Source organism: Coloeus monedula, assembly GCF_965178545.1.
Source record: "Coloeus monedula genome assembly, chromosome: 3".
Classification (NCBI taxonomy): Eukaryota; Metazoa; Chordata; class Aves; order Passeriformes; family Corvidae; genus Coloeus; species Coloeus monedula.
The window spans coordinates 86,331,719-86,349,965 of record NC_138783.1 but is presented as its reverse complement, the minus strand read 5'-3'; the positions used below and the strand labels follow the sequence as shown (position 1 = coordinate 86,349,965).

The 18,247-nt window shown below is 38.6% G+C and overlaps 2 protein-coding genes across 2 annotated transcripts in view; one reads left to right on the top strand and one right to left on the bottom strand.

Annotated features, from left to right (window-relative positions):
* The window catches only part of CYFIP1 (cytoplasmic FMR1 interacting protein 1), a 75,571-nt gene that overhangs the window by 11,230 nt on the left and 46,094 nt on the right, over positions 1–18,247 (bottom strand). Inside the window, exons 23-25 of the mRNA XM_082279050.1 lie at positions 15,923–16,010; positions 5,592–5,735; positions 3,965–4,055 (exon numbers count right to left, since the gene is read on the bottom strand). Coding sequence (XP_082135176.1) covers positions 3,965–4,055; positions 5,592–5,735; positions 15,923–16,010 — 323 coding nt within the window. The remainder of the gene's footprint in view (positions 1–3,964; positions 4,056–5,591; positions 5,736–15,922; positions 16,011–18,247) is intronic.
* LOC309570939 (fibronectin type III domain-containing protein 9-like) lies at positions 10,626–11,297 on the top strand (the record flags this gene model as incomplete). The annotated part of the gene is made up of 1 exon (XM_082278014.1): positions 10,626–11,297. The coding sequence occupies one exon, from the start codon at positions 10,626–10,628 to the stop codon at positions 11,295–11,297; it is 672 nt and encodes a 223-aa protein (XP_082134140.1).

The following is an 18,247-nucleotide window of genomic DNA, read 5'->3' as shown; positions in this document are numbered from 1 at the left end:
CTTCCAAAATCCTATCTCAACAGCACTCAAACAGCAGATGCCAAGTTTCAGCTGTGCAGTCTGTACACTGATTAATTTAGGAAGTCAGAGCAAATCAACACATGCAACTCAAAGCTGGTTGAAGTCCTTCACTTTGGTCACCTTTCATTTCTCAATTCACACCTACAGACTGAAATCAAACATGTTCCAGAGCTTGTAACAATTCTGATACCTAAAAGATTAGGACAAAAATGAGCTGTTAATTCTAGAACTGAATTTCTGACTACAAACAAACTAGACCTTGATTATAATTCTTGGTCTAATTGTGTTTTGGGTTATTTTCTGCAAAGAACTGACTTGACTATTATCAAATAAAATCTACTAATCTGCAATAGCAAAGCTGCTCCCAAGAAACTGGATGCTATAATGACTTTTAGTTTATATGTTCACTTTCATAGAGACCTTCAAATGCTGTATCCAAATACTTCTCTAACTTACAAAAGACATCATTAACTCTGCATATCAACAGTGCTGCCATTCATTGCCCTCAATGGAAATATTAATCAGGTTTAAGCATATACAGGAATCCAGGAATTACGACCATGGAGGCTGTGCACTGTGTTTATTTTGCTAGAAAGAAATATTCCACTGTTCTGCATATCTAATGATTTCAGATGCCCCTGCAAATCTTTCTCCAGTGGACAGGTTTCAGGAAGACCGATGAATACACTTCCTTCATCCAATGTGAACTTAAGCCATTGTGCCCTCACTTAAATTATTCTCCTCCTTATCTGAGTTTGAACAAAACCCTGGGATAACAGGTAGAATTACAAACCCTTCTGCTACACCCCAAGTGATGCCTCCCTCGCTGCCTCCAGCCACTGCTGCCCTTCCCCATGCTTCCCAGCCCAGGCTTGCTCTTAGACTCTGACCTGAAATATTACAGAAAAAGAAAGGGTGGAAGACTCTTTTTTTGCCAGGTTGCTGTGCAGAAACAGCTCACAAGGTGTTGCCAGCAGCACAATCAGCCCAGGGAGAGATGGGAACACAGCAGCCGACGGCATGAGGCTTTGCGGGGCTTCCCCAAACTGTCATGCCAACATGTGGAATTTCAAGAGGTCATGGCCTGGGATAATGAGTGCTTTGTCCTGCACCAGCTTTGAGTGTTCTGTTTCTTTGGTTTGGTTTTGTTGATTTTTTCTTTAAAGAAGAAAACATGGAAATGCTATACTTAGAAAAAAAATACACATTTTGGCTACTTTCTCTGGCTACTTTATATCTTGCTCAGCTCATTGATTTTTAAAAAAATTTCTTCTGGAGGAGTGGTATACCAGTGACAAAAGCCTCATCTCACAGCAGAGCTGACAAACTACTTTCCTCATGGTATTCAGTGACACTTCAGAGTGGCAGGATACTCATTCATCAAAGCAGGAATGACATGTTCAAATACTTAAAAAATAGCAGAAGAAAATATTACCTCCAAGATGAAATTTCAAGCTTAAACTCTTAAAAGGCAAATATTCCTTTAAGATCTTTAGCAACTTTAAAAGGTCTCTTTAAAAATCCTTATGCTCAATGTATTTTTAGACAAATATTTTTATGACTACAAGATGAACAAGTTCCCCACTGCTTTAGACTGTTCCTATGGAAACAAACCCATTGGCAGAAAGGAGTCCTGAACAACTCTGATGCCACTGTCTGTACCCTGCTCCTTTTAGCAGCAATAAATCACCATTTAGAAATCCACAAGTCTAGAAGGCTGATTATGGAGGGGCTGATTATGAATTGCAATCAGCAGAGTCTAAACAAAACTCTCCAAATGAAAAGTCTTAAGTGTATGAAAGAGCTAGAGGCTTACTTACTGAGCATGCTTAAATCACTTTGCACGTAGAGAATGGACACAGGAAATTAATTCTGAATTAATAAATGCATATTACCTCAAGATAGATGAGAATCTACATATTTCATCTAAAGACTGGAATCACAGTTTTGGTCTGTATATGTGGGCTGTGCCAGTTATAAAGAAGTTATTAAATGATTTGTTATGAAAGAACATAAGCCTCACACAGACATAGCCCACAGCACTCAGGCTTACTACTACAACTAATAACTTCTGAGGAAGCTTTTGGAGGCAGAGGAAGGAACAGACGACAGTTGGTGTGTATTGGCTTGCATTTTCTGTGACAAAACACATAAACAAGGTGTGGCAAAGACTGCTAAAGAGAATTCAGCACAGAAAGGAGAGAACAGTGACTCAAAGGAAGAATGCTTTGAGACAGCCCTTCTACAGTCTGGCAGTTCCTCTCCAGATGAAGGCTAAAATCTACAGCACATCCTCACCACAGAGAACATTTTCCTTTATCAGCCAGTGCTGCTCCAAGGGCAGACAGCTCCATAATGGGGAGGTGTCAGAGAACACAGGGCAGGTTTTCTGTGATGTGAGAGAGGGATGGAGGTGTCCTGATCTTCCACAAGCCTCTTCTGTCTGGCAACTTGGAAAGGAAAGGGAGAGACGGTATGACTGCGATAAAGGCTGTCTCTGCCATTTCTTGCAAGAGACTCTCCAGGGGGTTATTACGCATCCACTGCTAGAAAAAGCTCATAACAGGAAAACTGCATGTGTTAAGACAAAACCTGACAGGAACTGGGGCAGTAAAGGAGCAGAGAATCACACAGGGTTTTGAGATCCAGTCCAATTCTACAACTAGGTATGATATTCAATTGTAAAACCAAGAGTTACTTTGATCTCTTGGTACCATAGGCATCTAACCATATGGCATTTCTTTTGGAAGAGTAAATATGAGGTCAAAATAGTTTGTTACTATTGTTCCAGTAAAGTTCTGCCTTTCCTACAGGAGGGATTAACCTTAAGAGAAAGGTTTCTCCTAAAATCCCTGGGCATCTCCTGCCAAATATTGAGCCATTACAGGTGAGGATTTCTGGCAAGCTTCTTAATGTCACGTGTAGCATCACAGATCCTGGTGATGCATTGTCTATATTTGAGAATACCTACTGCTTTTGTGGTCAGAACTTAATGAATGGCTAAAAGCCTCAGATAGATTATTTTTATACTCCTAACTACCATGATTCATCCATTTCTATGCTCCAGGGAGAAAAACAGGAAGGAAACACTTAGTAAGACCTTGATTTCATTTAACATTGGTAATGAACGTCAAGCAAGCTGTGGGAAGCAGAAAAAACCCAGCCTCATTCCAGTTGGAGTGGCATTTAATAAAACTGACTCTGGAAAAATAAACTCAGGAGGTGGGTGGCACATGGAAGGACTAATTTGTGTTAATTAGAAGTTGTGGAGGAGGAATATTTTGAAGGGGGAAGCAGATTCAGAATTTCAGTGAACAATGTGATAAGTACTAATTAGCCAATTATTTCTCTATAGTGGCAAGCAGCTTTCAATGCCATTTCTTCTTCTGCAACTGTCACACCTCCTGTTGAGAGGCTAAGATGCACCCCACACAAGCCTCAGACATAACTATTCTGGCAGGACCAGTTTGCCTCCCAGCAGTATCACTCCTTTTATCTTGCATTTGGTGAGGGCAAAGGAAAAGGGAATAGAGGCTGTTCCAGAGAACTTGGGTTATCTAAATTAGACATTTGAACAGAAAAAACGTGAGAGGCTAGTTTGCTAAGGGAAAAGCTCAACATGCTTATGAGAAAGACTAGAAATAGAAACTATTGTGGACATCCCAGCTCAAGATCAGTTATGTCTTAAGTCTGTTTCTATACAGATTGTCATCCTTTTGCCCTATATACAGAAGTCTTAAAACTTTATTAAGTACTTTCAGAAAGCACAGCATCCAATGATGTTATGGGGAAAAAAAAACAGAATAAAAAACCAAAGCCAGACTAAAAACTGATTATCAGGAGAAAAAGGAGGGAGGGAAAGACAGAGAGATACAAGATTCAGAAGATAGTGGTTACTATCATCTTACTAAAGCTGCTAAAGTAACATCAAACACAAACTAACCTGGAGAGCCATACTCATGTCTTGGTAACCTACAGATCTTAGGCATCACTTCCATTAGGGTCTTGACATACTGAAGAATGGTCCCTTGTAACTAAGAGAAAACAGATGTATGTAAACATGTCAGTGTTGTTGAACTAAGAAACTTTACAACAAATTGCATTCAAACTATACATGAACTGAAGCAGCTCTTAAACTCTTGCATTTAATTCTGCCAGTCATCATCTTTAAAAAGGCAACTTCTTCAAATTAAAGGAATTCACATGGCATTAGCCACCTTTGCTACAAGAAAAGTGGCACAACAGCTAAGGCTAAGAAGGCAGAAAAGAGGAAAACATGTTTTTCTCTTACAGACTCTTTACTGCCTAACTAACTTTTAGGGTTTTTGTTAAAAAGTTGCATTTGAAAGCTTTCAAAACCATTGAAAAAGCATTTGAATGCATTCAAAAGCAATATGAAAAAAACCCTTATGATTAGGTATGGCTGTAACAGCCCAGACTGGTTCTTCTGGACATACCAGTTGAGACAGTCCCAGCCTCCAGTCAGCCTGTCTTCTACCACTAGACACCTCTCTCTTATCTGTCCCCCTACACCTGAGCATCTGCATCAGGCATTGGCAGGGTAGCCTCCCCCAGGCCTTTTAACCTTCTTCTTAAATGACCAAGTGTTCAACGCCACCTTTAATGAATTGAGACAATTAACCACTAAGTTATAAAAAAAAAACCCTCATAAAACACAACAAACCAATGCTTGACACTCAAACCCTGAAAAATATGCATGTTTTCCTCTTTTCTTGAAGATTAAACTACAGCACCTTTTTGAGTAGAGTTCACCCTTTCTAGAACATCAGAAATGTACTTTGAATATTGTGGGAATTACTGTAAACAAACTGCCAAATGTGTCAAGTGCCTGCAGTAAGATTATGAATACCACAGCTTTCCCTGGTACACTTGGATTATTTTGGCACCACGCTCCTATAAGCAGCAGGAAGTAAAATATAATTTTTTGGCTTAAATTAACTGCAATGCACTATGGCTGTATATATAGATTCTAATATTATAGCAAACAGCCAGCGCCTCAACCTCCTCCCAGTTACAAAAAAAGCCTTTTCCAATACAGGATACCCAGGCTGTGTGGATAATGTCTTCAAAACTGGCCTGAGCAGCATTGCTTAAGCACAGAGGTTAAACTCTCCTGTGGTTAAGCAGTCATCTATCAGTGATGTCATTAATGACAGCCCTGAAGTTAGGTGCCAGGCAGAAAGCACACTACAGCTCTCAAAAAACATCAAGGAAGTGAATGTACAGTATGGTCTTTAAGTTGAAATCAACAAATTTAAAACATTTATATTTTTCCAGCGCCTACCTAGGCCCTAACAGCTCAGGTCACCACAAATTATATTAATCTCCAATGAAGAATTCAAAGTTTTCAAAATACTACTCAGGCCACCAAGGTACATCATCTACTGCTTACACAATACACTAAGTACTGTCAAACACAGTTGTATTGAACTTTAAGGGAAGTTATTTTAATTATTTGTGTCCAGGATCTCACTTTCACTTTGTTTTTCCTGAGACATTTTCTATCAGAAATCCATCTAGACTAGCAGAAATAAAGACAATTAGCATACCAGGCTCTTGACAACTTTCAGCAGCTCCTCCATCACCACAGCAATGCCCTGATATCCAAGAAGTCTACAGATGACTTTAAAGTGAGGGGGACCGACAAAATTCCTGTAGTTGCTGTAAATGCTGGAATATGCCAAATTCAATGCCTAAAACAAGAAAATAGACATGATTAATGACAATTTCATCTGCCTGTATCTCAATAACAATGTAATTTAAACCGCATTTTAAAGCATATTAAAAACTGAAATAACTTTGTATCTTACTGTCTCTGAAAGGACTTTAAATACAAAGTTTCCCTTTTCTAAGGCAGGAACTTCAACCAAAATCTGTTAGCAAGACAAATTTGTGAACACTTTTTTTCAACCAGACATCTTCCATTTATCATTTATAAAGCCACTTTCTCTTTTGTACTTTTCTATTTACACAAGCATAGAAGTAGTCAATGCCACATCCAGATCCCTGAATTTAAAGCACAGCTACTATTCCTGTATCTTCCATTTTATGCACAAAACATCTTGAAAGAAATTACTTCAATTTTCTGTTCATAATAGGTGTTTCAAGTCTCTGAGTACTCAACTACAAAAAAAACCAAAAAAACACCTTCTGCAGTTACTGCTCTCTGCAACTAATTAATAAGGATCTTTCTTTTTCAAACCCCTTTGCTGCACACAAGATCAAAGAAAATCTAAGTCTGGGATGCAACCTCATGGAAATTCTTCAAGACTTGTATAAATAGGACCAGGTGCTTTGTCACAGTCATGTTTATTTCTACGGAAGTGAACACAGCTGTACAGACTGATGTGATGTGGGGATTTAGGAACTCTTTGCTGAAGCTGCAGATTAGAGATGAGCTGGCTAACAGCATCCTCCATTCCTGCAAGTGGGTTGTTCTCCTAATACCCTGAAATTTAATTTTGGGAATCTTGGCCACCTTTGTTACAGAAGGGACTGCTGTGTTTCCTTTAGTTTTGCAGTTTCATTCTCTCTAATACACACATGGAAAACAGCATACTGTTAAACTTTCAACTTCACACACAGCTGTAACACAAAATTTTCCAGGAAGAACATTCCCTTCAATGCAGATCCTGCCCAAAATTACCCACGCAAGTCAACACCAGATACTATAATGCATGGCATTAATCTAGTAGGAATTCAAGTCACAAAACTCTACCAAGCTCTTGGAAGATTTTATTCTCAAAGAAGGACTTAAAAATCATCTTTAGAATCAGTCAGGATAGAAAATGCACATTTTTATTTATGTTGTATATCTCTATATAAACACCAGTTTCCAACTGAGGCCTTAGAAATTTCAGAAAATTGTATTCTAGATGCAAACTAAAATAGACATTTGGATAACTATTAGAATCCTAGTACATAACACAGTCCTGCTGTTACATCAGAGCTGGCTAAAAGGCCAAACTCCAAATGTGTCCCACCAGGGGACAGCCTGAAGTTGTATCCCTCTAGTACAACCTGTGCATTTCCATAGCTCTCCACATACAAAAATGAGGTCTGGGGCAAAGACAGCAGAAAGAACTGGTAAAACCTTAAGAACATATGTGCAGATGAATGTTCTGATACACGAAGGATTTATACAATTGCCCGTAAAAGATGAGATTTCCTTTTTTGTTTTTGATGTTTCCAATTAGGTAGGTCTCCTACAACAAACGTGTCAGAACTATCTATTTTTGCTACAGCACATGGAGAATTTTACTTTAGTAGGTTAAAGCCTTCAGGTTAAGTGGAGGGAACCTCCCTTCACAGCAGGAATTTGTCATAGAAAAGCAAGCCCTAAAAGCATGATTTCAGTATTTAAAAAACTTGCCAATACCTGACAGTAAGAAGCCAGCCAATCTAAAAGTCCATCTTTCATATAAACTTCATGGGGAAGTACCTAAAATTTACAGTCCACCTGTAAACGTTGGATTAGTGGATCTTTCTAGATTGTGACAAGGGATTTAGAAAACACCATTACACACCAACACCACTTCCCCCCCTTGTGAGGCACAAAAGCATAAATTCCTTAGGGAAGAAGCCACTAGCGAGAGGGGGGTGGGGGTGGAAAGGGAGGGAAGAGAAGTTGCTGTTCATTATTTTTTAAGCTATACTTGCTCCCTCCCCTACTTAAATTAAAAAAAAAAAAAGAAAGAGTTGTTAGTTGCTGATGTCATCAAAGTGCTAACATTAATCACTCACAGCATCACCGGTCCACACACAAGAGTATATAACAGGGATGCTCAGGCAGCATACTGCCAAGGGGAGGCAAGCAAGAGAGGGGGAAAAAGACATTTTTTTCTCCTGTGTGGTCTTTGAAAAGCAAGGCAACAACATCCTTAGACAAGATGTGCTCTTGCATGAATTTAAGTGGAAGAGACAAAGAAACCATGCCACCAGCAGCATCGGAGAAAAAAACTGAAATCACCAAGCAATGAGAATTCAGTCCAGAGAATCTGAGGAGAAGAAAAAGCAAACTGGCAAACAGAGATCAGTCAGGAAATAATTCATGTAGAAAGGGATACAAAAAATTTGGTGTTTGTAACATTTTCACAGCAGCATCGCCGCAAAGAAATTCTGATCTGGAATTTCCATCAGGGAGTGACGGTAAGTACTGACTTTATGATCCATAAAACATCAGATGGCTTTTCCAAACATTTACTTGTCAGTAACTGTGTGTTTTCCAATGACTGATGTTTTGTAACAATAGAAATGTGTTATTGCTATTTAATTATAGTTCAAACATTCTACTTACAGAATGCTATGAGGATTAAGCTGTTGAAACTATTGTTTCTAGGCTGTGTGAGGAAATGTTCTACAAAAAAAAATTATAATTTTAAGTAATAGGGATCTACCAGCTAAAGAAAAGGTAAAAGAGCAAGTAAAAGCTCTGATCTCACTAATGCACCCTATTTAAATATCTGCAGTAGTTGGGTAGATGCCAAAATATATCTGTTTGATAAGTTTATCTGATAGCAAATTCAGTTCCTTTATACTGTTGCTGTATTAAAATGGGTGCACCTACCACAGAATTAGAAGAGCAGCATCTACCCAGATCAGTCATAGCCACAGGTTTACGCTGTCATGAAAATAAACAAACATCTTTTTCTTCCCACTTCCCAGTAAGTATAATCCAAAAGCCTTGAGCAACAATTTTCATACATAAACAGGCACAGAGTTCTTACTATTGATGTAATGTCACTATCCAAATCCCATTAAAATAATATACATTTTCCCAGTCTCCTATCTAGGATAAAATACAAGTATTACAGAATAATTTCAGAATATGTTATGAGCCAATCTCACAAGCTTTCTTCCTCGGGAGAATTTTCAATAATTAATTGTTATTTAGCCAGGAAATGTAACATTTTAAACCTGATCTTAAAAACCCCATTAAATTTAATTTTCATAACGGAGTCATAAACAATGAAATACAGTGTTATCATTACGGGCATTTATAGTCATTTAAAAAAGTGAGAAATTTTCGAAGTGGAAAAAAACTTCCATGAGTGCCACTGGAAACTGACAATCAAACTAAGGAATCAGATTAAATTGCTGAGGTAAGCTCTTTTTCAAAAGTTACCATCACAACAGTAAAAGCATAAAACCCAAGCCAAACAAATGAAAATACCCACTGGTTATTACATATTCTTTAATAGATGTGTTTAGAAAATTGCAGAAAATAGATGTTTTCCTTTCACTATTTACAATGGTAACACATACTGAGAATCTCAAAATCCTGGCAGATTTTCTAATTTGAATTGAGGATGAGGAGGAGTATAAATTCAGGGCAGACAGACTATGGGATTACATAAAATGACTTAGAACAGGAAAGAGCATTAGTTTTTTTAAATCCCCACTATTTATCCAAAAGGTAGGCTATAGTGAAAGCTGTATGTCACTAAGCTTGAGAAAGCTTTTCCAAGAGGCTGACTAGCATCACGACTAAATATTGTGATACTGATACCACCAATGTACAATGTTCCCAGCCACTGCCGCAGTGTAGCTGCAGTGGCCACAGATGTGCAACTTAACAGCAAAACACGGGCAGTATCATAGAATCACAGAACAGCCTGGCTTGGAAGGGACCTTAAAGATCACCTAGTCCCAACACCCCTGCCAGAGGCAGGGACACCTCCCACAGCTTCTCTGGGCAGCCCATTCCAGTGCCTCACTGCCCTCACAGTAAAGAATTTCCTCTTAATAGCTAATTTAAATCTACTCTCTTTATGCTTAAAGTCATTCCTCCTTGTCCTATCACTATCTGCCCATGGAAAAAAGTCCCTCTCCAGCTGTATTGTTAGCCCCCTCTAGACACCAAAATGTGCTGTAAGATCTCTCTGGAGTCTTCTCCAGACTGAACAGCTCCAACTCTCTCAGCCTGTCTTCATACAGGAGGTTTTCCTATGTGTACTTGTGAATAAGAAACTAACATAAGATATCGGAGACAAAATAATATCTGGTCATGTTTCCACACACCCTTTTGTTTTTCAGCTGATTGTTACTGGCAAAAATAAAGACTTGTGGATGGTAGAGGCATTTATCCGTCAATATCCACTCCTGGCAATATCCCAATATCCCTCTTGCCAGTTAACATAAAAAACAAGATACACAGACTAGAAAAAAAAACAACTGCTGAATTTTTTTTCAAGCACCTGGGAAAAAATGTGAAAGGAAGTGATTTCCCAATTGCAAATTCTGCAAAAATTCACCATCTCTCAAGATACAACTGGTCACTTACACAGGCAGCAGTTCTGGTTGAATTTCTCTAAGTTTATGTTTATCCTTTCACTTGGAAGAGAAATACACATTTTAAAACACCCCAAACTTTGAAGAACTTTTATTCCCATTTTTACACTGCAGTACCACAGATGACAGCATACTTTCCTAACAAACTCCGTTCCTACATTACAGAGCACTACGATTAAAACACAAACAACATCTTCAGTGCTGCAGCTTCTCAGTCACTGCCAAAGAATATCTTCCCTTTGCACAGGGAGATCAGCATCAAGAGAGAAAAAAAACTCTGAAGCAACATCCTGATGGGAATAACTGTCCAAAACATCACAGGAAACACAGCAATGGTAATTTGGCCGAAAATGGCCAGTTGTGTCGACAGCTTTTACAGCATCATGTACCACCCTAACTGGAACAGCATGCTATCCAGCTACTCCAGAAAGAGCTTCCAGAAGGAAGAGAGGGTGCCCACCACTCGTTCCTCCTTTGTTGTTGAAAACCTGATTCCCCTCACAACATACATCATGTGCGTGACCTGCCAGTCCGCAAACCCCTCCAGCGACCAGTGCAGAGTTTTTAACACACTAGAACGAGACCCAGCATCTGCAAGCAACACCAAGAAAGAGCTGGCACTGGGCATCTGGCTCACCAGCAGTGTCCTGCTCCTCATCATCGCTGCAGTCCTGCTCTACGGCTGCCTGCACCTCCTGTGCCGCAGGAGACGCGAGCGTTTGCAAGAGCAGAACAGGACCTCCAAACAAGAGCACAGGGAGCCATGGACCAAAAGCGCGGCATACACCTCCGTAGAATTCAGCAGGCAGAGCCACCAGACACAGGATGCTGAGGAAAAGCATCCAGGTGGCATCCAGCTGGCCACAATCATAGAGAATCCCTCAGTGTGCAAGGAGCCTATCATGCCATCTTCTAAAAGCCAGGAACAAGTCCCAACACCAGGACAGTGCTCTGCTATAAATTAAAAACCTTTTGTCCAGGAGAAGTTTTTTGCTATGTACGGTCCCCCAACTACTTCAAACACACCACGTGCACTGTCAGTGCTCACAATAGGGAGCTCCAACTGCTCACCACAGCACTCCTGGCTGTACCTCTGATGTCACACCCCTTTCCAACAGCCTATATGCAAAGGCTCACATGCCCAAGAAGTGAGCACTTCAGCCACCCTCCATTATTTAAAAATTAAGCATGTAGCAAGTAATTAGTTTACATTTCAAGGGGATATTTTTGTTGCTTTTCTTTAGTCTAAAACAGCAAACAAATATAAGAAGTAATCAAAAGTGACCAAAAGAATTTTTGTTAACAAGCACAAATAAAACTGAGTAGGAGTTTTCAGATGGCATTCCCAACTGCTACACTATAGGCAACTGGAACATACACATGGAGTGCAGTGGTTTGCCAGTGTGAGTTTTATCCTGACAATTCCAGCTGCTTCCCAAACCACACACTACAGCACGACATTCAGACTACACACTTCACTGCCCACAGCTGTCCATCCCTCCCATCTGCACTGAGGTCAGTTTCAAAATGTAAGCTAAACTCACCAGGATTTTAATTGTATCCTCTCATCCATTTTATTTTCCTTCCATTTAAATACATGAAAGATACTGACTTTGTAAGGATGTTTCTAATTAAGGAAATATCCTGGGTTATCACATTTGGCACTCTTCTGCTCCCCCCATAAGCAACCTCCTGCTCCATGGGCCAGCAACTCCCTGCAGAGGAAATGGAATTCAGAGACACAGCTCCTGGCCCTTCCTTTTCTCTTTCCCTTTCAGTTTTAATGATAACTCACATTAATCAGCTGCAAATTTCTTTCCAATTGCACAGTACATTCTGTGTAATGTGTTTTAAAAAATATTGAAAACATGCCAAAATGCATTTTATTTTTGTAACAAGAAAACCTGCTGAACATCTCACTCTGCCTTGAGCTTCATGGCAAAGTGCCAAGGTCCTTCAGACAGAAATCTGTTCACTCTCACAACATGACAAGTGTTGTCTGATTTACATTTATAAGTCACCCTGTTTTAAACCTCTTAAGTGCATTTGTGTTCCATAAAAAACAAAATAGATCTTAATAGTGCTGTATATTATGCCTAAAGAACAAAGGTGCACTGTGACTGCAGACACCTAATTGCTATTGGTACAAATTATGTCTGAAGTCAGCTCTCACTGACACAGCTCAGTTGTATCAGTGAAGGCTGGAGAACTGCTGGCTGGGCAGCTGCCATCCCACTCCATTGAGCCCTGGAAGCTAAGGGGGGTGCAATTTTGGCAAGAGATCTCCCCATGAATGTTTCACAGCAGGTAGCGGATCTTTTCAGCTACTCTATTTTGACAACAATTCCCACGACTTGTGAAATGCATTGACTCTCAGAGTGCTAGGAAGAAGCTGGCGTAAGTGTGAGGAATCTTCTTAAGTTTTTTTTTGAGTAGGATAAGCATGACACACAAATGTTTGCTGAACTGGGGCGAGTATGACTTTTAGAAAACACTTCAAAAGGCATTTTTATTGTGTGAAGTTAGCAACAACATGTTCTCCACCTGCTGTGGAGCATTTCCTCCAGCTGACACGTTTTTCTTTGTCTTGCACGTCAGTCTCAAATAAACTGTGAGAGTAACAAGTTCACTGCTGTTTCAAATGACGGTGTTACATGAAATAGGCACTGAAAAACCCTCGTCAGAGCATGAAGCCAACACAACAGGTTTACTGCCAAAAAGGGGTGCCTGGGTAACAAGGACAAAAAAAATGCTTTAAAATTATCTTGTAATCAAATTAACAGTAACACTACTCTGATTAGGTTTTCATCAAAAAAAGATGACTTTAATGTTAAAGGGATGAAGCCAAGAGACACACAGTCAGTCTCTGCCAACATCTTGGGTTCTTGGAAACCTGTTTACTTCTCTGCATGTCCATTTCTTTATGAGGGTTTTAGGGCAGTCCAATACATATATTTACACACATTCATGTTATATAAACATGTACATTCCATACTGAGAACAAGGAGCAGTTCAGTCTCAAAGCAGTTTTGAGGCAATTCACCTACTGCATTTTGTTATTTGTACACAAACACATACATCCAAAAGATGTGTCTATATCCAACTAAGAAGGCAAAGAGCTACCACGGAAGTGCTCCCCAAGGGATTTACCTTCTCTAAATATAAAACCATTCCACCCACAGAGTTTGCTGTGCACTACTAAGATAAACATTTATATCATTTCACAAGCAACGGACCATCTCGCACCTGCTGCAAATGAGCAACTCATGCAGAGCGTCATCTGTTTTCTGCTCTAGTTTTGAAAAACTCATGTCATCACATGCTCATAGAGCTACATGATTCTTTGTGTCTTGCTGAGAAAGTTTTATTACAGATTAATTCAGGTTCATTCTGGCAATTTTGTATTCAATTTGGTAATTCACCACTCAGTTTTAACAGTCATCTATCAAGGGGCAAATATTCTGAGTGATTACCAAACTGATAACAATTTGCAACATAGTGCAAACTAATTTTAATTTGTGCACCAGCAGTAAATAAAAACCATTATATTCACAGTGAGAAGTATCTTTCAAACATGTCTTTTTCACAAAACAAATGAGTTAGCACCTACAAAATGCTGGAGACATAAAAACATGACAATATTTGGAAAACATTGTTTAAGACAGAAAGAAAGCTCTTCTGTTCTGGTCTACACAACCTCTATAAAACCAGGTATTTCTAATATAGGCCTATCTAGTTATGAAATTTGCCCCAGAAATGTAAGGAAGACTCCCCCCCCTTGATTGCTGCTGCTCATACAGAAAAATGATCAGGAATTCTGAAAATGTATAGCTCTCAGTGTGAAATTACTAAACCCATTTTTATTATGTAACCTAAAAAAAAAAAGTGTTCCCCAGTTAATCTTCTGTCACTCACCCCACTGTATCGTCACTTAGATAAATTATGTTAGCAATCTCTATGAAATTCAGTTGTGTTTTTACTCTACACTGCATCTGGTCAATTCCTAAAATAGTAAGGAACACAATAACTCTAATGTAAGAAAATCCCACTTTCCTATATTTTACTGTTCCTTTTTGGAGAACAATTATATAAAACACTGTTCACAGGACCAGACAGTCAGCTGTTACCTTCCACAGTAAGACATGTGAATCCTTTTCCATCCCCATTACATTTTAAAGGCATGAAAGTTTTATAAATGCAGCAGATATTTTAGGACTGAAATTTTTAACTCCTGAGATATCTCTTCAGCTCTCAAAACCTAGACTACTGGGTTGAAATTGCACCATATAACTATGGTATGATGTGTAGAAAATAACAGTAAGACAAGGACTAATTATGTTCATGTTTAAGTAGAAGGTAGATACTGAAAGTAGCTAGCCATAACACTTACATCACACTTGTATAAATTAGATGTGTAATTGAGTACATATTTTAAATAATGTGAAATAATAATAAATAATTTTAAGCTTTTTTATTGTCCATCCTCTAATTTAATCCTTATATTTTCATTTATCTTTTCCATACTTCAGCTTGCCACCCTGATACTCAAGAAAACATTGTGAAATTTAGAGCGACAGCTTGCTAGATATTTTCGAATGATTTGCTGAAGATAGCACTGCTGTTAGAAGTAGATCAATATTTCAGACTAGATATTAAAAATGCACATATATGTTAATGCACTATGCCTTTAACTGTCATTAAGACTCAGGTAATAATTCTGAAGAATAAGAAAACAAATCTGCAGTGATCAGGGAGAACAAATCTATCACCCATGAGCATAGCATTGGTCCTGTGAGTACAGGCTAACTTTCCCCACTTGGGTAGCTCACAGCTGTTCTCTTGTGCCAAGTACTCTTCCAGCTTGACACCCACATAAGCTCCTTTCCAACCTCACTATTGGGGACATAGAGTATGTGACTGCACATGGTGCACACTTCTATTGAAAACTTGCATAAACCTCGCAAGCCCTCCTAACTGCAAAGCAAGAAACATGATGCTAATACAGAAGATGAGATGGCCAGCACACCAAGGACATCACAATGAGTTTGAACTCATTGGTTATAGATGCCAAAGAAACACTACATTTTTTTAAAAAATAATTCAAGTAGTTTGGTATCTGGTATTTTAAGATGGTCAGAATCAATATTCCTTTTAAGGCAAGTAACATCTGAAGCAGTTTTTCCTATCTATTCCCTTTTCCTCTGTCATCACAGTCTTCATCACTGTAACAAGAGAGAGCTGCACCCAAGATGGGCTCTTATTCTCACTTCACCAGATGAGTAATTAATCTTTACTTATGAGTCTGCTCTGCCACTATAAGCAACTGAACAACGCAAGGTGGTTGAGAGAAGGGCTTATTTCTAGCTTTGTCAGATAAGACTAACCATCAGACTAATCAATTGCACTTTGGCTGAAACATACGGTGAGCTTCACAGGAAAGTCTTAAAAAAAAGTGTATGTTCAATTTAAAATACACACAAAATGTATTTCAGATCATTTCTAATAACTTTCATATACCGTAGTTTCTATAATTTAAAAAGATACCTTTAAACATTAGCAAACCATAAAGATAAAGGGAATTACATCCAACCTTTGATCCATAGAGATACTGTGGCTGTGCATTAGGCTGCTTATCGCGCTGAAACTCCTGAGAAAATGGTAGCACGGTCCGAACAAATCTATATAAAAAACAAAAACAATAATTCATTATTTATACTTAGGTTAGCAGATGTGCACCTCATGCACCCTACCCTGTAGAAGACTGCTTTTGTCTGCATATACAATCAAAGCCAGACCAGTAGCCTTTCACCCCTAGTAGAAACTGGGGAAGCACACAGTCTGAATTGCCCAAAAGCATGGACAGAAATCATACTGCAGTTCAACAATTGCTCTTCTTCCCATGGTGTGCAGTGTACCAAAATATTCCTCACCTCTACGCTAGCCCATGCCAGCAAATATGGAAGTAACTAACAAAGTAGCAATAGTCTCTCACAGGGAGTAAGGAAACTCCTTGTGCTTGAATAATTAAGTCCTTGAGAAAGAAGTACACCTTCAAAGAAGAACATGACATTTCTGTTTAATGTTTTGGAGCTTTTCCCCCCAAAATTCACATCAGGAGAAATATGTTAGATTGTCACCTTTAAAAAAGGTCACGAGGAAGGAAGGGTATAATCCTCGCAGCAAAATCAACATTTCAAAAGTTTGATCATACTTCAGTGTGAGCACATACCAATACAAATCACGCTTAGCTTTACCTTTGCACACTGTTAAGAAGATGGCAAGAGAACTACAAAGATATGGAGCACTGCCAAAGACAGGATCAGCCATCTCACTCACAACTGAGGGCACCAGAGTCTGAAGGACCATTCCAAGTCCTCCTGTGAACAAGCAGCACAAATCTTCCCCCTTGATGTTCCCTGTTAACTGCGTAATGCACATTTGGCAGCACTGCAGTTTTAGTGCAGGAAGAAGTTAATCAATATCTACTATAATTCTGATTCTGCTTAACTTGACTAAACAGAGCAAAGTTACTGGGGGATGTGTTCAAGAGTTGGATGGCCACTTTATTTTTTACCTTGATTAAAAAGTATTTCTCGATAAATGGTGCAACCCTGTGTATGCACAGCAAAGAGGGAAAAAAGCTATTTAAGAAGTGTATCTCAAATGGTTCTATAATATCAGCCAGGTCTGAGTGATAACTGAGCAAAATAAATGTATCTAGGAAAATGTTTCAGGAAAGAAAACTTGCCTTACATTATAATATCATAAGATACAATTGTAGCTGGATCCTTTTTTGTTTAATCTATTTACATTTAATCTGCATACAAAATTAATTATTCATTATTAATTCTTCATAGAAAGAACACAGACATTCTACTTTTAATATATCCATCTTGTAGCTAAAAACAAAAACAGCCATGTCAATCAAAAATTGGTTCACCCAGACAGGTATCAATTGCACCATGTTGCTTACAATTACTTCCACGGTGTTTTATTTCTGAATCATTCCTGTGAGAATCTATAACTTCAGGACAATGTTTTCTGCATTTTTAACCTTCTCAAAAATAGGTACAGCTACTTGCTCATACATAGTTCAGCCCATCTTCCTAAAAATACTCATACTTGCCATAGTCCAGAAAGAGTTTGCATTTAGAGCTTCTGAGGAAAAATACACTATTTATATGTATTTTATTGATACTATATATATTATTTAAATCTCCTTACATTTATATTCCCTCAGTTTACAGGTTTCTCCCCTTCTCTCTCACTTACATAGAAACTGAAAACTCTCCTTTGAGAGAGATTACTTGAATCTTTATTCTGCAGATACTTCATTAATGAGTTTACCAGAGATGATGTAAACATTTGATGGAATTCAAAGTAATCTGCAACATATGACAGTCCCCGAGATTACTCTATTCCCCCTTTTTTCTCTCTAAGTCCCACTCCTTTTTAAACTGACATCAATTTTCAAGCCCTAAGAGAATCTCTGAAATGAAACCATAGGAGATACCATGTCATTTGAGATAAGACTGGGTTTCAGTGTGCAGACATTTGGCAAGAGCAGATTTGCTACCACTAAATTAAAACACTCACAAGGAAAGGAGCATTTCAAAATATAAGTGGGTGTATCCCATGACTCTGGAAGCTGTAACTGTAATTCTTAGACTTCTCAAAACGGTGTTGTGTGTATAATATCTCAATTATAATGTAATTAGTGTCTGGGAGCAAACCAGTCAGTGCAAGTAAATGCTCAAGTAACTCTTGTGTGTTTCTCAGTGTTCCTCTGCATTCTTGGGGGTTTCTCCATCTCTAATGCTTTAGAGTAGTAGCAAAATAGCCTTAAAGTTTTCTTAAAGACTTGAAACAAGCACACTTGCTTATACTTTCTCGGATGAAAGGGGTCAAGAGAGGA